The sequence below is a fragment of the Peromyscus eremicus genome, chromosome 8a (genome assembly GCF_949786415.1).
Source record: "Peromyscus eremicus chromosome 8a, PerEre_H2_v1, whole genome shotgun sequence".
NCBI classification, from domain to species: domain Eukaryota; kingdom Metazoa; phylum Chordata; class Mammalia; order Rodentia; family Cricetidae; genus Peromyscus; species Peromyscus eremicus.
This window is the reverse complement of record NC_081423.1, coordinates 38,412,686-38,437,881: the sequence shown is the minus strand read 5'-3', so window position 1 is coordinate 38,437,881 and position 25,196 is coordinate 38,412,686. Positions and strand designations below refer to the sequence as shown.

The window sequence follows — 25,196 nt, the reverse complement described above, 5'->3', positions numbered from 1 at the left end:
TAGTCCCCAAAGATGTGACCCCCAACTCAGTCCACCCCTACCTCTCACCAGCTCCCATCAATCCATGCAACATACTACGAGTCCAACAAGGGACTGGCCCATTGATTAGGTCAGCTCCCTTACAATCCAATCCTTTCTGGAACTGCTATCTAAGATATGCGCAAGGGCAAGCCTTACTAATCTCCTAAGCATTTATCAATCCAATCGTATTAGTTACTTCTGTTGCTGTGAAAAAAAAAAAAAAAAAACCACGACCAAAAGCAATTTTCGGAAGGGTTTGTTTTAGCATATGGTTCCAGAGGGATGCAGTCCATAATGGCAGGGGAGGCGGGGCAGCAGGAACAGGAAGCAGAGAAATCACACGTCATCTACACACAGGTAGCAGAGAAAGAGAACAGGAAGTGGAGAAAACGATAAACTCTCAAAGCCCACCCCCAGCGACGTACTTTCTCCAGCAAGGCTGTACCTTGAAAGGCCCCACAACCTCCTCAGACAGTGCTGTTTACTGAGGATCAAGTGTTCAAATACCTGAGCCAAAGGCAGAATCTTCTCATTCAAACGGCCACATCAATCAAGTTGGCAATCAATAGTAACTGTCCCAGTCGTTTTTTAGTTTGTTTTTCCCCCCCACTAACCAAGAGATTCTAGAACATAGGCTAGGTGCTTTGGCCTAGTAACTAACAGAGCTCTTGTCTGTCACTGTCGTTCAAGTGTGTGCCCTGTGGATGAGTGAGTGAGGGAAGGTCACTTTCAAGGTGACTCAGCTTGGCTTTCGGTGTCTTCTTAGATCAAGGCAACAGACGGTGGGCAGCCAGCCCTCTCCACCAGTGTCCGGCTACACATCGAATGGATTCCCCAGCCTCGGCCATCCTCCATCCCCCTGACCTTCGATGAGCCCCTCTACAGCTTTACGGTCATGGAGACAGACCCTGTGAACCACATGGTGGGCGTCATCAGTGTAGAGGGACGGCCTGGTCTCTTCTGGTTCCACATCTCAGGTGAGGACCAAGGAGGGCAAATCCCTCCATTTTTATAGTCCCTCCCCCCACCCGGTGCAATATTCTGTCCCTCTCAAGGTCATGCTCCCTGACATCTCCTCCTTTTGTTGTGAGTGGTGATCGCCTCTTCCCTTGGTGTCTGGGACATTGTCTGCCAGGTCTCTTCTGTTATAGTCAAGACCTCAGCTGGACCGTCTGGGGTCTTACGGGTGACCCTAGTTATTCCAAAGGCCCAGGAGATCTCAAATGAATAGTCCAGCAAGACTCAGAAGAGAAAGCACTGAGTCAGTACAGAGCTAACTGTATTGACTGAGCCTGAGGTTAGCGTGAGGCTATTCTCCCTCTGCTTGTCCCACGCACCATTCTTACTGGTGTGTCTGCATGAGTTTGAACCCAAGACCTTATTCTCTGTCGGTGATCCACATCCGACTGCATCCACTCTCACAGTCATTCTAACTGGCTCTTGGATCCAGGCTCTGATGGGTGGCTCTGCTCTAGCATTCCTTTCTGTCAAGGGTCTGGGGTGTGCGCGCGTGCGTGCGTGCGTGCGTGCGTGCGTGCGTGCGTGTGTGTGTGTGTGTGTGTAGAGGGTTTTTAGACTCTCTGACGTCTGTCCAGAGATTTAAATTCTAACATCTCTGTTTCAGCACTTGCACGGACTACAGAGTCCTGTTGCAGTGCGGTCCAGCTTGGGTCAGAGGCAGAGGAGGACACTCACTTGGCCCAAGACCTTCGACATCTTCTTAGTCTTGCTTCCAGTTCTTGTTCTTGGCTCTTTTCACTGTTCGGGGGGCAGGGTTCCCCTTCAACATGTAGTTAATGCACGAATCACAATAACGTTTTCAAACAGCGATGCACGCAGAGAAGAAAACAAGCAGCACCGAAAGCTCTGCCAATCCAAGTACGACCCACCGTTAGCATTTTGATGCATTTTTAATGAACACACACATGCACACATAGGGCTATATTAAAATATTACTTTGTATTTAAGTGTAATACATTGTGAATATATTTTTACGTAACTAAACAGAATTCTGTTTAGGAGACGTTTCAAGAGCTTCAAGCTGTTCTATAGTTTATTTACTCATTTTATCATTTTATAAATTTTTATTCATTTTAACATTTTAAAATTCATGCTTTGTAACTTCACATCCTTTTTAAAAAATATTTTGTGTATTTATGGCATTTTCTTTAATTTAAAAATCTTTAACTGTTAATTATGCGGATGTGTGTGTACATATTTGTGGATATGCCATGTGAGTGTGGGTGCCTGCAGAAGCCATTTGGCTTCTGAACCCTGTAGCTGGAGTTATGGACAGTTCTAAGGCATTCAGCACTGGGAACTGAACTCCGGTCCTCTGGAAGAGCAGCAAGCCCACTTACTGCTGAGCCATCTCTCCAGCCCTCCTGGCATTTCCATACACGTTCGGTTTTGTCTAACCCTTTGGTACACCCCATCTTTCTGCTCCACCCCTTAAACCTTTCCATCTGGATTTTTAAAGAAAATCGATTTCTGCTTGTTAAGTAGACCTGTTCTCACTTACATCTGTCACAGGCGGTTTGCACAGCCTAGAATGAAGCTATGAAGTCTAGCTTCATTGCCCCTGTGTCTTTTCTTTTTTCCCATGGATGTCAGGTCCTCTGGAACTGGAATTACAGACAATTGTGAGCTGCCATGTGGGTGCTGGGAATTGAACCCAGGTCCCCTGGAAGAGCAGTTAATGCTCTTACCCACTGAGCCATCTCTCCAGCCCCATCCCTGTGTCTTACTCCCTGCATTGGTTCCTTTCCTGTTGTGATGAAATCTCAAGAGGAAGGAGTTATTTTTGGCTCATGGTTTCAGACTTTTTAGCTCAGGATGGCTTGGGCCCATGGGCTCAGGCATACCATCATGGCAGCAGGAATGTGTGGTGCAGGGCTGCTGTTCACTTTATGGCTGGACAGGAAGCAGAGGACAAGATAATAAGTACCCAGGGATTCCCCTAAGTACCCATCTCCCGAGTTTTCACACCCTCCCAAAAGAGTGCTACCATCTGATGACCAGACATTCAAATCGTGAGCCATAGAGCACACTACATGTTCAAGCCATAACAATCCCAGAAACAGAATCGATTCTACAGCAGCTTTTGTTTTTCCTACAGGACTCTTCAGCCCCCACAGACCTGCTTTTCTCTAGATCATTTGATAATCGGACAGATAATGGAACATCTTTTTGGTCACCTAAGGAAATAAGCTCCAGCTGTCACCAGCTAGTTTAGCCTTTTCCTTGGACACCCACAATCTTGCCAGCTAAAGTCAGCTAAGGTTGCATTTACCATGTGCTCTAGGTCTATGGCCAAATTCAGGTTAGGCTACAGCTGCCTAAGTCTTTGATGTCATATCTGCTCCTTCCCTCCTCCAGATGGGGATAAGGACATGGACTTTGACATTGAGAAGACCACGGGCAGCATTGTCATAGCCAGGCCTCTTGATACAAGGAGAAAGTCAAGCTATAACTTGACTGTGGAGGTGACGGATGGGTTCCACACCATTGCCACCCAGGTGAGAGGCCTTAGTCAAGAGCTCCTGCTTTGGGAGGAGATGAGAGGTGAACTTGGAGTAAGGCTATCGATGGATGTGAGATTCTTCAAAGAAGTTGGAGTCTGAGTTCTGGGTACCAGTCTTACTTGATACACACTCCACTTGGGTGGTTGTGAGAGAATTCTTCCCCATTCTACATCTCCATATATTGAGAGAATTTATGCAAACAAACACTTTTAATTAAAGATAGTCTGCCACAAGGGCTTCAGTGGGTATGAGGAATGACAGGTCATGGGGCTTTCAGCTTCTACTCTGACTATTGTAAAGTCATTTTGCTTGAAGAAATGACCCAACGAAATTGTTCTGTTTTGTTTGTTTATGATAAGATATGGCTGTGATAAGATACCCTGACAAAGGCAAATTAAGAAAGATGGGGTTGATTTGGTTCCCAGTTCCAGGTTACAGGTCTTCAGTGAAGGGAACTCAGGCTGCAAGAACTTTGAAGCAGCTAGTCACATTCTAAGTCAAGAGCAGAAAGTGATGATTTAACACATGCCTGCTAGTGTTTGCTTGCTTTCTCTGCTATTACATAGTCCAGGATCCCTTGCCTAGGGCATGGTGCAATACTGGGTTGGCCTTCCTACCTCAATTGATATAATCAGAATAATCCCTCCCAGACAGGTCTACAAGACAACCAGTCTGGACAACACCCCCTTGAGACTCCCAGGTGATTCTAGTTTATGTCAAGTTGACAATTAACACTAACCATCACAGAGACTTACTCTGTAGCCCAGATTGGCCTGGAACTCACCATGTAGCCTAAGATGGCTTCAAACTCAAGGTAATTCTGCTTCAGACTCTCATCTATTGGAATTACATGTGAGCACCACCAAGTCCGATTTAAATAATAATCCCAACATTCAGGAGGCAGAGACAGGGGGATTTCTGAGTTTGAAGCTAGCCTGGTCTACAGAGAAAATTCTGGGACAGCCAGAACTGTTACAAAGAGAAATCCTGTCTTGAAAAACCAGCCAACCAACCAATCAACCAAACAAACAAATAAACAAGATCGCAATTTGGTATTAAAAAGCCCGTTATTCTGAAATGCTACCATGCCTTCAATAGCTATTTGCTGACTGGAATGGCTGCTTTCTAGACACTGCCCACATGGATGGGACAGTGAAGTCCCAGCAGGTACCATCCTTGGGCCCGTACAGTTCACAATCGGCCTCTTTGTGTCTCATCCCCCTGCCTAGGTCCACATCTTTATGATTGCCAACATCAACCACCACCGGCCTCAGTTCCTGCAGGATAGCTATGAAGTCAGGGTCCCCCAGGACACACTACCTGGGGTTGAACTCCTCCAAGTCCAGGCCACAGATCAAGACAATGGCAAAGGCCTCATCTATACCATCCACAACAGCCAGGACCCTGGAAGTGCCAACCTCTTCCAGCTGGACCCAAGCAGTGGCGTGTTGGTGACAGTGGGGAGATTGGACCTGCACTCCGGACCTTCTCAGCACATTCTGATGGTTATGGTGAGTAAACACAGGAACAGACGAGGACTAGAATCTTAGTTGGTTTCTCGTTGCTGTAATGAAATACCCTGACAAAAGCAGCTTAAGAGAGAAAGTTCCAGAAGGTTCAGTCCTTCATGGCAGAGAAGACATGGCAGCAGGCAGGGAAGGGAGGCAGCAGAAGCAGGAGGCTGGCTGGTCACATTGCATGTACACTCAGGAAGCATAGAGTGAACAGGAAGTGAGGCCAGGCTATAAAGCCCCAAGACTCACCCCCAATGACCCACTTCCTCCAACATGCCTTTACCACGTAAAGCTTCCACAACCTCCCAATCTAGGCACCACGTATTCAAACACATTTCACATTCAAACCACAATGAGCTTGCAAGCACGTAGACAGGGTGGTAACATGCTGGCCACCCACTGATGGGCCAGGTATGTAGACATTCATAACATAACCCCTGGGACAGAGGTGCAATATTTCACAGCTGGCCAGAGGCTCCTTTTCTGAGGGATGCCTGGAGTGAAGATACAGGTAGAGAAGTATGCTGGGAGGAATCTCCTGTCAGCCTCAGCTTTCTCTGGACTCATCCCAAACATCTACAGCAGATCTTTGCCCACTGGGTCATTTTATGGCTGCCCTGTAGATTCATGTATTGTCAGATCTGGGAGAGACTCAGAGATACTCCAGCCCAAGGCAGAGACAAGAATCAAGCAAGCCTGTAGGATGTAACATTTAAGGAAAATTCACTGTCTGGGTCATATGCCTATCCATTTGTGACTCTGAGAGTGAGAACCTCCTTAAATTTTGCACCCTACACTCCCTACTATCCAAGTTCTGACCCTGCCCATTCCTCTTACCTATACCTGCGGCCCACAGGGGAAGAAAAATTTGCTAACTACTACACAGTTATTTTTGAGAAAGCTGGAGTCAGGATTCACCTCCTGTCTCGGGGCTAGGATTCTTACATGCTAATTTCTCATCCTCTGGGAATATTAATGTACATTGAAGGATTTGCGAAGTCCTACCACCAAGAAAGCCCTTTGGCTTCACTTAGCCAATGCTCCCCAAATCTATACGACCACAGCACGTGTTAATGTGTTAGCATCTTAAAGAGCTCCTAGTCTGAGACCTGCTGTATTTCTGCCTGCTGTGCCTTTCTCCTAAAGTGGAAGTAGCCAAAGAAACAGCAAAGACCAACAATCAATAACAGACATCTCTAAAAGCATAGACGGGAAAACGATGTCAAGGAATCCACAGAAATTAGGCAGCCTGTTCACTGGCATTCTGTCTCTTTGACCTGACTCTGACCTTACCTCCTTCCGTTCTGTTTGTGGCTCACTCTGCTAAACCCTGTGTTAGGTTCGAGACCAAGAGATGCCCATCAAGAGGAACTTTGTGTGGGTGACCATTCATGTGGAAGATGGAAATCTCCACTCACCTCACTTCACTCAGCACCATTATGAGGCAAATGTTCCTGACACCACTGCCCCTGGTACAGAGCTACTGCAGGTTCGAGCCGTGGATGCTGACCGTGGAGCCAATGCTGAAGTCCATTATTCCTTCCTAAAAGGTGAGGGCCAGGCTGTGAGCTTAAGGGATGGGAGAAAGGTCTGAGATAAGGGTCAGCAGTAGAAGCACAACTCTACAGATTACTCAAGTATCAGCTCTCTAAGCAGTGACAGATAGTCGATCTAGAACATCCCATGTGTCAGTGTTCTTCCAAAAATGGTTAAATATAGCAAAGGTGCTCTCTAGTTATGGGGAAATTCATGAATAATATGACACAAGCCACCAGTGACCATATAGAATGTGCTTATAGAGACTGTAAATGTGTTAGAATGTAATGACTTCACGCACATGTGTGAGAAGGGATATGAAAATACTTCATCAGGTTCATGACATCGTTTTAGGAGTAACTTTTATTTTCTGCTCAAACCACACATTGACTTGGCATCTGTTATATGATTTTCTTTCTCTAAAAACTAGGAATATCACCTTTGTTATAAGGCTGTAAGAATCCAAAGGAAAATGTATATGTGTCATAAACTATGAAATGTGCAAATGTCAGAGGTTTCACTGTCATTGAGAAGTATCAATTATTTGTTAATGTGGGGTGTACTGTTCTCACAGAGGATCCAAGTTTGGTTCTACCCACATTGACTTCTCACCTGTAACTCCAGCTAGAGAGAGGGTATCTGACACCCTCTTCTGGCTGCAGCGTACACACACACACACACACACACACACACACACACACTTAAAAAAAACTTTAAAAAAATCCATGTGATGTGACAAAGTGATAATATCCAGTATCCCACAAATTGCTAGTGATCATTTATAAGATAAAATGCATAATTAGTGACACTTGAATCATTATTTTTCATGATGACATTTCACAGAAGTAAACACTATAGAAGGAGAAAGATAATCAAGACTTACTCACTACCCTCTCAGAGCATAATGTAGGCTGAGTGAATCTTCAAATATCAGAGATTTTTTATACTCCCTTTTTGGGAGAAATTATTACCCACATGACAGAAGACCATTATAAAGAAGAATATAAATTATGATACATTCACTGTTTATTTTCTGAAATAAACATTATTTGTGGACTATAATCACATAGTTTATCTCAGTTCATCTCATAGGCATCCCTCAGGATGGAGATAATAGTTTCATTTTACAGATAAAGAGTAGTTTTAAGGGGCCGGCGAGACGGCTCAGCGGGGAAGGGTACTTGTCTACAAACAAGATGTCCTGAGTTCACTCCCTGGGGCCCACAAGGTGGAAGCACAGAATTGATGCTACAAGTTGTCCTCTGCCCTCCATAGCATGTGATGACCTTCAAGTGTCGTGCACATGCAAAATGAATAAATGCAATACAAATTTTAAAATACCAGCTTTAAATAGTCTTTGGATTATAGGAACCACTCATGTTCATTTTTGAAAACACAGGAGATACAGGAATGTATAAGGAATACAAGGTGCATCCCTAAATGCCAACATCCAGAGGTAACTGCGAATGTACTTCATGTCCATCTTTTCCGAGCATCTTTGGGAGTGCTGAAGTTATAATGAATCTATAATTTTGTGCCTTGACTTTTTTTTATCTCAATAGTATAATATGAGAAATAGCTAGAATTATATGTATATATAGATAGATAGATAGATAGATAGATAGATAGATAGATAGATAGATAGATAGATAGATATAGATATAAGATATAACTTAGGTACTTTTTGTTTTGTTTCATTTTTTGAGACAGGGTCCCATTTAGCCCTGGCTGCTCTTAAACTCACTATTGTAGCCAAGGATGATCTTGAATTCCTCATCCTCTTGCTTTCATCTCTCAAGTGCTGGGATTACAGGCATGCACCACCATGCCTGGCTAACTTAGCTACATTTGATGGGGCTATCTAAACTTGCTGTTGACTCATGCACCCCATAGACACTTACCATCCTGGGAGGAGGATCTGAAGAGTGGAAGAGTCGGCTAGGAGGTTTTATGATGAAGCTCAGCTATTTGGCCATATAAAGCATGTATGATATAAAGAAAGGGAGCAACCTCCCTGCCTCCATATGGGACCTGTGCTTCTGGTGGTGACCAAGACAAGCCCCCGTCACTCTTGCAGGGAGGAATCACATATTTCTGGTTCCCACTCATACTTCCTGATTAAAATCTGCTATAAGCCTCGGTTGGGTTTGAGAATCCCCAGCCCTTATCTGATACTTGTTCGTTTGTTTGTTTGTTTGTTTGTTTTTTAACCAAAGAAGGAAGATAGGTCTCAGGCCATACACTTTATAGTAAGGAATATCTTTTTTATAAAGTTTAGTATGACTTTTTCAATGACTAGCTTTTATGATAACCCTCTGAGTTACAGCAAAAATGGTTTTCTTTTTTAAAAAGATCTGTATGAAGTTGCCTTCTAAAAACTTGTCAGATCTGGGGTGAATATATCTAAAGGAAAGTATTCATGAAACACTATTATGAAATAATTGACCAATGGCTAAATATTGAAAAGAAATGATCAAGATGATGTGAGACTGGCAAAGATTAGGAGACATGGGTGTGGTGGGAGGCACTGACGCAGAAGCCTCTTGGTCTGGCTACTGGGTATTTCCTCCCCACTCACCTCCTGAGTCATTCTTCAAGCACGGTGACAGACTCTCCAATGGGAGGCCATAAAGGGAAGAGTTGCTTTTAAAGCCCCTGTCAGTGTTGGCAGCCTGATTCCATGCTTGCAGACCCACCTTTTAAGTATGTAAGCAGAGCTATTAAAAGCCATTCAAGGGATGCCTTTGAATGCTCTACCATACAACTGAAGCTCTTCCTACAAAAGATGTCAGGGAAATTCAGGGTGAAGCATGTTTTCCTTGCAAAGTGTAAGTCCCCTTTCTTGGCTTCAAAGACATATTGATGGCAGCTTTGGTTTATAGTTCAAGTTGTATCCCAGAGACTTTCTATCCTTGACACTTCTATTTAGAAAGCAACTATGGTGGATGGCATTCAGAACTGTGTAGTGTGCATTTACTGCATATATGATATACTAAGTCCAGGGTAACTGAGATGCAGATTTTATCCTGTCCCTGTTTGGTCCCATGGCCTCTTGACTGACCTAAGATGCTTGGCTGGTATCTCTTGAGAGTGTGGCAAACTTCATTTTGTCCTGTTCTCTTTTTCAGGGAACAGTGAAGGTTTCTTCAATATTGACGCCCTCCTAGGCACCATCACAGTAGCCCAGAGACTTGATCATGTCCATCACACTAGGCATACATTAACTGTGAAGGCAGAAGACCAAGGCTCCCCACAGAGGCATGACCTGGCTATGGTGGTCATTCATGTCCACCCTGCAGACAGCAGTGCTCCCATCTTTTCAAAAGAGGAGTATTTCATAGAGATCCCAGAATCAGTCCCCGTTGGCTCCCCGATCCTCCTCATCTCTGCTACAAGCTTTTCTGAAGTCACCTATGAGTTAAGAGAGGGGAACAAGGGTGGTGTGTTCTCCATGAACTCCTATTCTGGCCTCATCTCCATTCAGAAGCGCTTAGACCATGAGAAAATCTCATCGTACCAACTGAAAATCCGAGGCAGAAACACAGCTGGTGCGTTCAGGGATGTGGTGGCACTTGTCTACATCATCGATGAGAACGACAATGCTCCTGCATTCCTAAAGCCAACTTTCGTGGGGCACATCAGTGAGGCAGCTCCTCCGCACAGCATGATCCTGGATGAAGACAACAGCCCCTTAGTGATCCGTGCCTCTGACAGTGACCAGGAAGCTAATTCCTTGTTGGTCTATAAAATCTTGGAACCAGAGGCCTTAAAGTTTTTCAAAATTGACCCCAGCATGGGAACCCTAACTATCACATCAGAGCTGGATTATGAGAACACACCCTTGTTCCAATTCAACATCTATGTTCACGACCAAGGGACGCCCATCTTATTTGCACCCAGACCTGCCAAGGTCATCATCCATGTCAGAGACGTGAACGACTCTCCCCCCAGGTTCTCAGAGCAAATATATGAAGAGACGGTTGTGGGACCCATCCACCCTGGCATGGAGCTCCTCACCGTGCAAGCCAAGGATGATGACTCAGAAGTCGCCTATAGCATCAAAACTGGCAACACTGATGAAGCTGTTGCCATTCATCCCATCACAGGCCAAATATCTGTGGTTAATCCTGCTATTCTGGGGTTTTCTCGGAAGCTCACCATTAGGGCTTCTGACGGGCTGTATCAAGATACTGCGCTGGTAAAAATATCTGTGACCAAAGTCCTTGACAAAAGCTTACAGTTTGATCAGGATATCTACAGGGCGAGAGTGAAGGAGAATATGCCACATAGAAAGGCACTGGTGATTCTTGGTGTCCGTGGAAACCTTTTGAACGACACCCTTTCCTACTTCCTCTTGAATGGCACAGACTTATTTCACATGGTCGGGTCAGCAGGTGTGCTGCAAACTAGAGGAGTGACGTTTGATCGGGAGCAGCAGGACACTCATGAAGTGGCAGTGGAAGTGAGGGACAACCGGGTCCCTCAACGGGTGGCTCAGGCTCTGGTCAGGGTCTCTGTTGAAGATGTCAATGACAACGTCCCTGAGTTTCAGCATCTACCTTATTACACAGTCATCCAAGATGGCACTGAGCCGGGGGATGTCCTCTTTCAAGTATCTGCCACTGATAAGGATTTGGGAGCCAATGGGACAGTCACATATGGATTTGCAGAAGATTATGCCTATTTCAGGATTGACCCCTATGTTGGGGACATATCACTTAAGAAGCCCTTTGATTATCAAGCTTTGAATAAGTATCACCTCAAAGTCATTGCTCAGGATGCAGGTAGCCCACCCCTCCAAACCGAGGTTGAGGTACATGTCACCGTCAGAAATAAATCCAACCCTCTATTTCAGAGTCCTTACTACAAAGTGAAAGTCCCTGAAAATATCACACTCTATACCCCGATTCTCCACACACAGGCCCGGAGTCCAGAGGGACTGAGGCTCATCTATAACATTGTAGAGGAAGAGCCTTTGATGATGTTCACCACAGACTTTAAAACTGGTGTCCTTATGGTGACAGGACCTCTGGACTACGAGTCTAAGAATAAGCATGTGTTCACAGTAAGAGCCACAGACACGGCTCTGGGGTCCTTTTCTGAAGCCACAGTAGAAGTCTTAGTTGAGGACATCAATGATAACCCTCCTACTTTTTCCAAGTTGGTATATACCACTTCAGTTTCTGAGGGCTTACCCGCACAGACCCCCGTGATCCAACTGTTGGCTTCTGACCAAGACTCAGGACAGAATCAAGATGTCTCCTATCAGATTGTAGAGGATGGTTCAGATGTTTCTAAGTTCTTCCAGATCAACGGGAGCACGGGGGAGATGTTCACCATCCAAGAGCTGGACTATGAAACACAACAATACTTTCATGTGAAAGTCAGGGCCATGGATAGAGGTGATCCCCCACTCACTGGTGAAACTCTTGTGGTCGTCAATGTGTCTGACATCAACGACAACCCCCCAGAGTTCAGGGAACCTCAGTATGAAGCCAATGTCAGTGAGCTAGCAACCTGTGGCCATCTGGTTCTAAAAGTTCAAGCCCTTGACCCTGACATAGGGGACACCTCCCGCCTGGAGTATCTGATTCTTTCTGGCAACCAGGATAGACATTTCTCCATCAATAGCTCATCAGGAATCATTTCTATGTTCAACCTTTGCAAAAAGCAGCTGGACTCATCTTACAACTTGAGGGTGGGTGCTTCTGATGGGGTCTTCCAAGCAACTGTGCCAGTTTATATCAACACCACAAATGCCAACAAGTATAGCCCCGAGTTCCAGCAACATGTCTATGAAGCTGAATTAGCTGAGAATGCAAGAGTGGGGACGAAGGTGATTGAGCTGCTAGCCATAGACAAAGACAGTGGTCCCTATGGGACGGTGGATTACACCATCATCAATAAGCTAGCAGGGGAAAGGTTCTTCATAAACCCCAGTGGTCAGATCACCACGCTGCAGAAACTGGACCGGGAAAATTCAACGGAAAGGGTCATTGCTATTAAGGTTATGGCAAGGGATGGAGGGGGGAAAGTGGCCTTCTGCACGGTGAAAATCATTCTCACTGATGAAAACGACAATGCCCCCCAGTTCAAAGCATCTGGGTACACCGTGTCCATCCCATCCAATGTCAGCAGAGACTCCCCCGTCATCCAGGTACTGGCTTACGATGCAGATGAAGGTCGAAATGCAGATGTCACCTATTCAGTAGACTCGACAGAGGACCTTGCTGAAGAGATCATTGAAGTCAACCCAACCACTGGTGTGGTCAAGGTGAAGGAGAGCCTGGTGGGGCTGGAAAATAGGGCCGTTGACTTTAACATCAAAGCCCAGGATGGTGGTCCTCCTCACTGGGACTCTCTGGTACCAGTACGACTGCAAGTGGTTCCTAATGAAGTACCTTTGCCCAAGTTTTCTGAACCTCTGTATACTTTCTCTGCATCTGAAGACCTTCCAGAAGGTACTGAAATTGGGTCTGTGAAAGCAGTAGCGGCTCAAGATCCAGTCATCTACAGTCTGGTTCAGGGTACCACTCCAGAGAGCAACAGGGATGGTGTCTTTTCCTTGGATCAAGATACAGGAGTCCTGAAGGTAAGGAAGGCCATGGACCACGAGTCCACTAAATGGTACCAGATTGACCTGATGGCACATTGCCCTCATGAAGATACTGACTTAGTATCACTGGTCTCTGTCAATATTCAAGTGGAAGATGTCAATGACAATAGGCCTGTATTCGAGGCTGATCCATATAAAGCTTTCCTCACTGAGAATATGCCGGGAGGGACCACAGTCATTCAGGTGACGGCCAACGACCAGGACACTGGGAATGATGGACAGGTGAGCTACAGACTGTCAGTGGAGCCTGGTAGCAACATCCATGAACTCTTTGCTGTTGATAGTGAGAGTGGCTGGATCACCACACTCCAGGAACTTGACTGTGAGACCCAACAGACTTATCGTTTCTATGTGGTGGCCTTTGACCATGGACAGACCATCCAGCTGTCTTCTCGGGCCTTGGTTGAGGTATCCATCACAGATGAGAATGACAACCCCCCTCGGTTTGCTTCTGAAGACTATAGAGGCTCTGTGGTAGAAAACAGTGAGCCTGGTGAACTTGTGGCCACTCTGAAGACTTTGGATGCTGACATCTCTGAGCAGAACAGGCAGGTCACCTGCTACATCACAGGTAAGGGTGCCTCTCATGGGTTGGAGGCATTACGATACATGAGAAAGCCCAGTAGGAGGCACTCTGAGATGAAGGTGACACTTTTTAGTCACTTGTTCCCCTAGGATCTCAGTGGTCCCATTCGGAGACTTGGCATATCTGTTCTCACTCACCTTACAGGGATACTGGAAAAACCCAACTGGGGGAAACTCCTAAAGTCACCTTTAAGTTAGAAGTACTTCACAAAGAGGTGGTAATCATTCCTTTAGGTGAGGAGATGGGATCAAAGGACCATGCTATACCTACCTGTCTTAGTCATTATTCTATTCCTGTGAAGAGATACCATGACCAAGGCAATTTCTATAAAAGAACACATTTAATTGGGGGCTGGCTTGCAGTTTTAGAGGGCTAAATCCATGATCATCATGGAGGAAAGCAGACAGGCATGGCACTGAAGCAGTAACTGTGAGCTTTGCATCCTATTCTGTAGGTATCAGGCAAAGGGAGACTGGGCCTGGTGTGGAATATTGAAAACTCAAAGCCCACCCCCAATGACATACCACTTGCCACAAAGCCATGCCTCCTAATCCTTTCCAAACATTCCCACTCCCTGACTAAGCATCCAAGTACATGAGCCTGTGGGACCATTCTCGTTGAAACCACCACATTACTGTTGGGTGTCTTCACTGTTACTGGTCACATTACTGTTGAGAGTGCTGAACAGTTGTGACTCATAAAAATTCTGGCAACTGCCTGTCTTCGTGGAATTGTGTCATGCCAAGGACAAGTTTGAGAGAGGGTTCTCACCAAGAGTGTATTGGTCACATCCCTTATTGCTATGACAAAAATATGTGATCAAAACAACGGGAGTAAGGAAAGACTTATTTGGCTCATGGCTTAAAAGGATGTAATCCACGGTGGCGGCAGGAGGATGTGACAGCAGGCATGTGAGGTAGCTGGTCACACTGCATCCAGAAAGATGGATGCTTTCATTTTTTTTTACTCAATCCCAGGCCATGGGCTGGTGCTGCACACATCCAGGGTAGGTTTTCCCTCTCCAGTTAGACCTCTCTGGAAATGCTCTCACAGATACTCACAGAGGGGCATTCACTGGGTGACTCTAAATCCAGCCAATATGAAAATGGAGATGAACTGTCACACAGAATGTCCTTTTCTTCTCATTCCCAGCACCATGTCCCTCTGTTCCATAGACACAGTTTATTCTGCCAATACAGCTGTTCAGGGGAGTATTGATGAGTCTGACATTCCAACCAAGAATCCCAGACTCCCTGAGACAGAGTCAGAACCACTAGAAACAGTCAGGCCAGAAAAAAAATAGTTACAATCTTGTGACATCAGACACGTGAAAATCCCAAAGTCTTAAAACCCCAGAGTAAGGAGAATAATAGAGGATGACAGTCAGCTCTTATAAGAGCAGAATCATGGGGAAATCTTAGAATCTAAGGGAGTCTCCATCTTTCCACACCCTTGTTGGGAGATGATTGTATGCCCTCCACTTAGTGTGTGCCTCTAGCTGTATAGTAAACCTTAGAGTTAGTATCACTGAACTCTTCCCTCCATCAGCTGCAGCATCGCAGCAGAGTCCAGACGTTTCTTGTACAGATTGAAATTTGCCTCCCCCTGACTTCCCTCAGAGATTTCTTGATCACAAGAAATAGATGCCTCATTCCCCCTACCAGCCACGTTTGTACTGGTGCTTCTTGTAGAAATCATCTCACTTCACAGGAGATCTTTAAAGTTGGAAGAGACTTCCTAACTTTGCAAAACAGACCCAGTATAGAATTGTGGGTCCCTAGTTCAGAGACAAAAATTCTGCCTTCCCCAGCAATCTTAAAAGAAGAGTCAGGGGTGCAGCCATCTAGGACATGGAGCCCAGTTCATTCCTGTTCTTGGTTCCTGATAGCTGCACCCCTCCTTTTTAGAGGGAGACCCCCTGGGTCAGTTTGGCATCAGTCAAGTTGGGGATGAATGGAGGATCTCCTCAGAGAAGACTCTGGACCGAGAGCACATAGCCAAGTATCTACTCAGAATCACAGCGTCAGATGGCAAGTTCCAGACTTCGGTCCCTGTGGAGGTCTTTGTCCTGGACATCAATGATAACAGCCCGCAATGCTCACAGGTGAGCCCTGGGAGTGTTGTCATGGGAGGTGGAGGCAAGGAAGGTCGGGAGAAGGTAGAAAAATAGAGACAAAGCCTTGCTGGCAGTGCAGTGCAACACCTTTAATCCCAGCACTCGGGAGGCAGAAGCAGGTGGATCTCTGTGAGTTCAATGCCAGCCTGGTCTACAGAGTGAGTTCCAGGACAGCCAAGACTATGCAGTGAAGACATGTCTTGAACGCCCCCACACACACACACACACAGGGGACAAGCCTGCATTGGCCATCCCTGTCATCCCTGTCCATGCCTACCTTGGCATCTTCTGAGCAGACCTTAGACTGGTGTCCTTGGACAGGAACCATTTGGGGCACCTCCTTGCTCCTAACCTTACCAATACAACAAACTCTTCAGGAATCGTGGTGCATATCGGTCTCTTTATACATCATACAAAAGCAACTTCTCTGCAACACAAACCCAAAGGTAAAGTGACAATACATCTTCCTGATGCCAAGCATGACAACCTGAGTTTGATCCCCAAGAACTATATGAAGAAAGGAGAGAACCAACTCTCGAATTCTGACCTCTACACAGAAGCTGTGGCACACACATGAATACACACATGTATGCACATGTAAATAAATGCAATGCAATAGTCAGAGGGTTTTCCCTTTAAATCTATTTTTTTAAACAATAACTAATTTTTAACTTTCAAGGGAATTCCCAAAACTGTAAACATTTTAACTTTATAGTGTCTCAACTTAGAATGATTTGTGTCTACCGAAAATCTAGCCAGTCACGGTAGACACACGAATGCATACTTATACATACAGATACACTTCTGCACAGTGGGACAGCTATAACCCCACCACACATGGGCAAATACCTGTACAAACGTACTCATGGACACATAAGCACACACCTACATAGCTGTCACATTCGCTCACCATGTCCGCAAAGGTGTACATACGTATTTCACGCAGCTGTACACGTGTATGTACTTGCCTATGTGCACACTTCAACTTACTTGCACACGCAAATGCACATTAAGTGCTGTGCAGCAGATGTGAGTACATGCGCCCTATCACTCTTCTTTCTTCCTCTCTTCTGTCACATAAAACATAGCAGAAGCGAGCCCAGGACATTTGTAAGCAGAGATTCCAGATGAGCACATGTTGAGTGGTCTCAAAAACACAGCTTCTTTCTTGGGGAGAAAGGTGGCCATTTTTTTTCTCTTTCTCATTTGATCATGCTTATTACCCCCACCCCTCTTCTCCTGTGTTAGAAGAGGCTAGGATCAGGCGCAGCCTAGCCTTTCCCAGGCAGCCCATGACATCATCAAAGTCAGGGAAGAAAGGGCTGAACACTGGTCCCACACAGTCCAGTTGGGCATGATGTGTCCACTCAGAGAACACCCCGAGCCCATGCTTGCCTGCACCCCATGTGGTGCAAATAGGATGTCAAAGGGACACCAAGATCTCAGGGCCCCAGCTGTTTTCCAGGACCCAGCCACTGTCTGCCTGGCAGGGGAGGGAGGGAAGGGTGAAGGAGTAGTTTGTCCTGGGAATATGAGCAGGGAAGTGAGCTTGGCAGCCTGGACTCACGACAGAGGCCGGGATGGAGGTTGGCAGGGCTTGACTTGGGACTCTGTATTATCTGCTGCCAGACCCTCCTCAGCCATCCCTCCTCTCCAATGGCCCCTCCATGTGGGCTGTGATGGGTCCTTCTAGCCCTGGGCATTGATTTCCCAATGGCCGCTTGTAGGCCATATTCTGACTTATTCTCTGTCACTCCTCTTCTGACTTGGTGTGTGTGTGTGTGTGTGTGTGTGTGTGTGTGTGTGTGTGTGTGTGTGTGCCAGGGGTATTCTCTGAGTGGGCACATCATACCCAACAATGGCAGGTGTCTTTCCCGAGAGACAGGGTCTCTCGGTGAACCTGAAGTTCATTGGTTCAGCAAAGCTGGGTGATCGGCGACCCTCAGGGATCCACCTACCTCCAACACCCCTCCCCAGTGCTAAGGGTGCTGCAGGAGCGCCGCTTCCCACTTTTTATGTGGGTTCTCAGGATCCAACTCAGATCTGGATGTTTTTGTGACGGGCGCTTTACCGCTGAGCCGTCCCCTCAGCTCTCTCTTCCAGCTTTAAAAATAATTATTTTATTCATTATTATTGCGTTTGTGTGTATGATGCCGGGGTGGGGGAGGTATTGGGAGGATATTCACATGGAGGCCAGAAGACAACTCTGTGGGGTCAGTTTTCTCCTTTCACCTTCCTATGGGATCCAGGGGCAAAACTTGGGTTTTAGGATTGTATAGAAAGCGTATTTTCTCACCGAGCCATCTCGTCAGGCCTCTGGCCTTTAATCTCCATTTTCTTTAGATGTCTCTTTAAAACAAACAAACAAACCAGGGAGTCATATAGCCCAGGCTGGCCTTAAATCCACTATGAAGCCAAAAATGACCTTGAACTCCTGATCCTCCGACCTCTGCTTCCTCAGTACTAGGATTACAGGATGATCCATCCCGCCTGATGTCTCCCTCTAATCTCACCTCGCTTTCCCTCTCTGCTCCCTTCTCTGACTCCCTGTCTTTGTCTGTTTTCACTTTCTCTGCCCACCCACTTCTCTCACTCCCCCACTTCTGGATCTAAGCGCCATTTGCCTCCAACCCCTCACGCTCACCTGTCTGTCTTCAGCTTCTCTACACCGGCAGAGTCCATGAGGACATCACTCCTGGACACTTCATCTTGAAAGTTTCTGCCGTAGATGTGGACATGGACACCAATGCTCAGATCACATACTCTCTGCATGGACCCGGGGCCCAGGAATTCAAGCTGGACCCTCACACAGGTAAGTCTCTGAGATGTGGAATGAAGCCAAGACCCCGTGGGAGGGGCCATGGTGGGCTCTTCCCCGAAGCAGGAATTCACTCACCCACCTGTCCACCCACCAGCAGACAACCAGCAGCTGGGGACATAAAAGGATGGATGAGTTCAGACCCAGCGCTTTATAACCCAGGGGGAAAGATGATTGCCGAGTCAGTGGCTTGCAGTGTGCCGAGTTAGGAGCGATGCCAGTCGGGTATGATGGTTCACACCTGTAACCTCAGTGAGGCGCAGTGAAACTTTAAGCCTAGCCTGGGTTACATAGTGAGTTCAAGACGAGCCTGGGCTATGGTATGAGACCTGTCCCCGGACATACGAACCGGAAAAGAGGAGGAGGCTGACGGAAGGGAGACAGCAATGTTGACAGAAGTTGACTTAGGCTGAGGAGCCAGGTTAAGGAAAAGCTTTTTGAGGAAATGCCATTTTATGTGAGCTTGACCATGCACAGGAGTTAGTCAAGCATATGGGGAAGGCAGAGATGGAGGATGTCATCGGGGTCTTATTTGAGGATGTGGACACATGTCTGGCTGTGCAGAGAGAGTAGAGGGAGACAGACGATGCCCCAAAGACAGATGGGCGGATGTCCTTAGGAACCAATGGAGGATTTAGACTAGTAACTGCCAAAGTCGAGGGGGCAACAAACCGGGATCCCGGCTCCCAGGACTTCAGTGAACACTACAAGCAGCAAAGCTCCTGAAAGCCTGGCCCGGGCTAAGGAAGAACTCTGTGAAAGGGGACGTGTTGTCATATGACCAGCTAGGGACAAAGCAGAGAAAGTGAAGTAGTTTCAGGGTGAATCTTGAATAGCCAAGCCGAGGCTAAACTGTGGAGGACTGCTGGAGAGATGGGTAGGGAAGGGCAATACCCCAGGTAAGACCCTGTCCTGCTGTTGTGGGAAACAGGTGGCTGGTGGCAGCCAGGCACAGGGCCAGCTGCCGACCCTTGGCTTGAATCCATAGCTCCAAAGATGAATCAGACATTCCTGAGCAGGGAGGGGTAGGTGGTGGTGGTGGCAGACAGAGCCGTGTCTCAGGAAGCCGTCTGGGTGGGTCAGAGACCACATTGTCCTTCCTGACCCCGGTCCAGCACGTAAAGTGATTTGGGAAGCTTGTCTTCTGCTGCTGTTTGCTCAGCTGCCGGACTGCCCACGAGGACTTAAAAGAAAAACCAACTGGGCAGGTTTTTTCAGAATATGAAAATGATGCATGCTCAGTTACAAATTAAAAACCACCACAGGGATCCTGCGGGATCCTGCAGGAGCCAGAAAACCGACACAATAAGCCCTCACCAAAGCCCACTCAGTGTGTATCCAACCAGCCTGCCTTCCTATGCGCCTCCCAAATCTCTCTGGAATCGTCCCTCTGATGTGTAATTTGCTTTTCTCCCCTTAGTGATAGCTTGCAGGTGTTTGCAAGGAAGACTGTCAAGTCGTCTTCAGTGGTTCCTGACTGTACAATACATCTGTTTCATTTCTGTTGCTGTGATAAAATACCCCAACCCAAAGAAACTTATGGGAGGAAGGGTGTATTATTTCAGCTCACAGTTCCATATTACAGCCCATGGTTGTGGGATATCAAGGCAAGGACTTCAAACAGCTAGTCACGGCACATTCGCAGTCACGCGCAAAGAGAAATGAATGCATACATGCTCATTGGGGCTCAGCTGGCTTTTCCTACTTTCTTACAAAGTTCAGGACCCCTTGCCTAGGAAATGGTGCCTCCCATAGTAGGCTGCATCTTCCCACAGCCGTTAACTTAAGACAAACCCCTACAGACATGCCCATAGGTAAACCCTTTGTGGACAGCCCCTCATTGAGACTGTCTTCTCAGGTGATTCCAAGTTGTGTCAAACTGACAATTAAAACTAACCATCACATATTACTTTACCATATGACTAAACCATAACATAGTAATCAATTTCTACTTGAAAAGCATATAGGGTGATTTAAATATGCCACTATTATAAACAATACCTCAGAGAACATCTTTATATAGGTATTCATAACTGTCCTGGAATTCACTATGTAGACCAGGCTGGCCTCTAATTCACAGAGATCTGCCTGCCTCTGAGATTAAAGGCATGTGCCACCATATCCACATACACATCATGTATTTTTATCATTGGGTTAATTATTCTGTGATATATATATATATATAAATATATAAATATATACATATATATTTGAATGAATATATATATACATATATATATTCATTCCTACAAGTGAAATTTTGTTTTTGTTTTTGTTTCTCAAGACAGGGTTTCTCTATGTAGCCCTGGTTGTCCTGCCTCTTGAATGCTGGGACTAAAAGCATGCCCTACCACACCCAGCACAAATGAAATTTTGGGCCAAATTTTGTATATTAGAACATTTTCTATTATATAAGTTGCCTAAGTGGCCTCTAAAAATCTGTCTATTTGTATCTTATTGATGGTGACCTCAGGTTAGTGATGATGGTCGTGGAGTGTTGTGGGAGAATTAGAAAAGTAAATGGTACTAGGGTTCCTTCCCTGACAGCATGTCCAGAGACCAGCCTCTCTCTGCTCTAATAGAACCTGTGGCTAGGACTGTCACTGTAGCATGTGTGTCCTCTAGAGGAACCTCAACATCTGTCATTTCTCCTGGCAGGGGAGCTGACCACACTCACAGCCCTGGACCGGGAAAGGAGGGACATATACAACCTTGTTGCTAAGGCAACAGATGGAGGGGGCCAATCATGCCAGGCAGATGTGATAATCCACATTGAGGATGTGAATGACAACACCCCAAGGTTCTTCCCCAGCCACTGCACTGTGGCTGTCTTCGACAACACCACAGTTAAGACACCCGTGGCTGTGGTCTTTGCCCGGGATCCTGACCAGGGTGAGTACGTGATGGACTGGTGACCACCTGCACTATCGAGGCATGAGGTCCATCTGGGGTGACGCATTGTCTCTGCATCCTCTGGAATGGGCATAGACTAAGACTCCTTGAAGAGTCTGTGGATACTCCAGGATGGCAAAGATCTGTAGACAGCTACACCCATGAAGCTGTGACAAATGGCTTTAGTGGCATCTGAGACAGGCACAAAGAATTACAGATAGTTTCCCCTTTGCCCCTTAGACCCTCAGAACCTACATGTTGCCACTGATGTCCACTCTTTTCTCAAGGTCATTTTGAATACAGTTCATCAGAAATCTACAAGTCAATTACTCAATTCATTAATTTATAGAAGAAAGAAACTTCTGGCCCCTAAGTCCATTATGCTTATTAAAATCCTCTCATCAAATTTTAGACGGTAAATTTGAACCATTTACACTATTTTTCTTGATGTTAGGTACTGGGGTTTGAACCTGGCAGGCTAAGCAAGCTGCCTACCACTGTATCAGTTCCTTTTCTGCTGCTATGACAAAAGTTCCTGACAAAAGCAGCTGAAGGAAGCGAGAGCTGATTTTGCTGATGGTTTGAGAAGGGATAGGTCCACTCTGTCAGTAGGACTTGAGGTGGCTTGTCACACGGTGTCCACATTCAGGAAGCAGAGAGTAGACAAGAAGTAGGGCCAATCTAGCCTCTAAAGCCTCAAGGCCCACCTCCAGTGACCTACTTCCTCTAGTGAACTCTACCTCCTAAAGCTTCTTCCACCTTTCAAAACAGCTCCACACAGGGTACCAAGTGTTCAGACACATGAACGTATGGGAGCACATTTCACATTCAAACCACAGCCACTGAGATATACCCTCAGCCCCAATAGTCTACATTTTTATTTCAATAACGTTGTTTCTTTGTCGTGTGATATTTGCAATGTCCTGTAGTCCAGTTTCAGTTGATGGGATTGACTACCATGGACTAGGTGACTGGTAAGGAATTGATAAGGTTCAGGGCTAGAGAGATGCTTGTAATCCCAGTGCTGGGAAGAGAGAGACAGGAGGATCTTTGGGGTTTGCTGGGCAGCTGGCCTAGCTGAATTGGTGAGCTCCATACCAATGGGAGACTCTGTCTCAGAAAAACAATATGGATGGTTCCTGAGAAATTACACATTAGATTGACTTCTAGCCTCAATATGCACATGCATGCATGGACACCTGCACACACAGAAATATGCACACACCAAAAAGAAAATAGAAGTTTATTTAGCTTACAGTTACAGAGTTTGGGAAGTCCAAGAATGTGGTACCAGCATCTGGGAAGGGCTTCCGGTAGTATGACAGTACAATAAAAGGTATTGCAGGGAGACCAGGGACAACTGGGGTGTCTTGGCCCGGTCTTCTGCTTCTTATGAAGCCACTAATGCCATCCTGGTAGCTCCACCTTCATGACCTCATCTAGTCTCAGTGACCTCCCGACATCATCCACATATGAATTAGGGGTTGAGTTTTCAATACATGAACCATGAAGGTCACATTCAAACCAAGGCACACAGTGACTTAGATCCATCATGGTGTGTTTGCCCCATATTGTGCTAACTATAATATCTGCCATCCTGAAACATCCTAATTTGGTCCATTTTCCTAAGTCAAATTTTTTCATTGATAATCTGGGTAGGCTAAAACATGTCCTAATCGTCAAAGCAGCCAGATTAAGATGATGATGGTGATGATGGTGACGATGATGGTGATGATGATGGTGATGGTGATGATGATAGTGATGATGATAGTGATGGTGATGATGATGGTGATGATGGTGATGATGATAGTGATGGTGATGATGATGGTGATGATGGTGATGATGGTGATGATAATAAAAATGGAATCATACTCCACCAGCAATGTAAATTGAACATCTCCTAGATTTCAGCTTGGCGTTGCAGGAGGCAAGATTTTGAAGAAATACAGTGAAATACAGTTCAAGGGAGGGTGAATTATCAATCCAAAGACAGAGAAGCTGGAGCTGGGAAACCTTCACATATGTTCATGATGTGGGTGCATATGTATGTGTGGGTACGTGCATGTGTGCATGTATGTGTGGAGGCCAGAAGTCAACGTCAGGCATCATTCCTTCAGTGCCATCCACTTTGCTTTTTGAGAAGCGTCCCTTTCTTGGCATGGAGTTAGACAATTAGACTAGGGTGGCTCTCCCACAAGCCCCAGAGATCTGTCAGTCTCTTCCTCCCTGGTGCTAGGATTAAAAGCATGCACTACCATGCCTTGCATTTTGCATGCATTCTGGGGATCAAACTCGGGTCCTCATGCTAGGGTGACAAGCACTTTGTCAAACAAGTCATCTATCCAGCTTTGTTTTCTTAACTTTTTATTAACTACAAGCTCACAGGAAGCTGCCAACTAGTTTGTGAATAAGCCCGTCATCCTTCTAAGAATTTTTTGTGAGGGCTTAGAGTGACTGACAGAGATTCTCACTCTTGACATGCCCTGGGCACATCAGCTTTTATGAGGCTCTCCCAAGCCCTGCTCTTGGGTGTCCTCAGTATGACTCTCACCCCTGGTCTCTACAGGTGCCAACGCCCAGGTGGTGTACTCGCTGACAGACTCTGCTGATGGCCACTTCTCCATTGATGCCACCTCAGGGGTGATTCGTCTGGAGAAACCTTTGCAGGCCAGATCAAACTCAGCTCTGGAGCTTACGGTCCGTGCCTCAGACCTCGGCATCCCAATACCACTGTCCGCCTTGGGCACTGTCACAGTCTCTGTAGTGGGCCTGGAGGACTACCTTCCCATCTTCCTGAATGCGGAGCACAACACACAGGTGCCCGAGGATGCTCCCATAGGCACGGAGGTACTACAGCTGGCCACCCTCACACGCCCAGGCTCAGAGAAGACTGGTTACCACATCACGGGTGGGAATGAGCAGGGGAAGTTCCGGCTGGATGTTCACACAGGTGAGATGGGCAGGAGCCAGCTCAGCCCTTCATTCGTGGGGTATATTAGTTTTTCATGTACAGGGAGCATCTGTCCACACAGCCTCCCCAATCCCTGCAGCTGGCATCCTTTGATTATTTATACACTGTCAGCATTTCTTCATAGATCCATAATCTAGGCCCTTTCCTCATGTGAGCCTAGCTTACCTGAGAGGGTCATTATTCCCGCATATCTTCACCTAGAACTCTGTCCAGGATCCTCAGTGATCCACTCATTCCATTTGGTGGCTTCCTGGTCTCAGCACAGCCCAAGAAGCTTGGTATGCCTCCCTCCTTCCCTGAATCATACACTTGCTGAAACTCAGCGTTCCAGCAGTGTGGGACTCACTGCCTATCTTAAAACCATGCTGTATGTGCAGCCAAATTCCTGACACCCCTGAGTTTTCCACTATGATCATGAGGAAAGACAGAATATGGAAACCATCTCTCTTTTCTCCTCCTAGCTATGGAGCCTGAGTCAAACCCACGGGGACCCATGGAAGGATCTCACTGCATGCCGTGCAGACTCCTCCCAGGCACCCCAATGCACAGGAGCTAGCCCCCAACCCCTCCAAACTCTGCCTCATGGTCCCAGCTGCCTTACC

General features: G+C 46.3%; 1 protein-coding gene across 1 annotated transcript in view; it reads left to right on the top strand.

The window, feature by feature from the left end:
* Fat2 (FAT atypical cadherin 2) overlaps positions 1-25,196 on the top strand; it is a 62,738-nt gene that overhangs the window by 18,463 nt on the left and 19,079 nt on the right. The window contains exons 5-13 of the mRNA XM_059270591.1: positions 788-998; positions 3,400-3,539; positions 4,775-5,056; positions 6,399-6,609; positions 9,724-13,782; positions 15,705-15,901; positions 18,572-18,725; positions 21,390-21,623; positions 24,190-24,573. Of these exons, the coding sequence (XP_059126574.1) occupies positions 788-998; positions 3,400-3,539; positions 4,775-5,056; positions 6,399-6,609; positions 9,724-13,782; positions 15,705-15,901; positions 18,572-18,725; positions 21,390-21,623; positions 24,190-24,573 (5,872 nt within the window). The remainder of the gene's footprint in view (positions 1-787; positions 999-3,399; positions 3,540-4,774; positions 5,057-6,398; positions 6,610-9,723; positions 13,783-15,704; positions 15,902-18,571; positions 18,726-21,389; positions 21,624-24,189; positions 24,574-25,196) is intronic.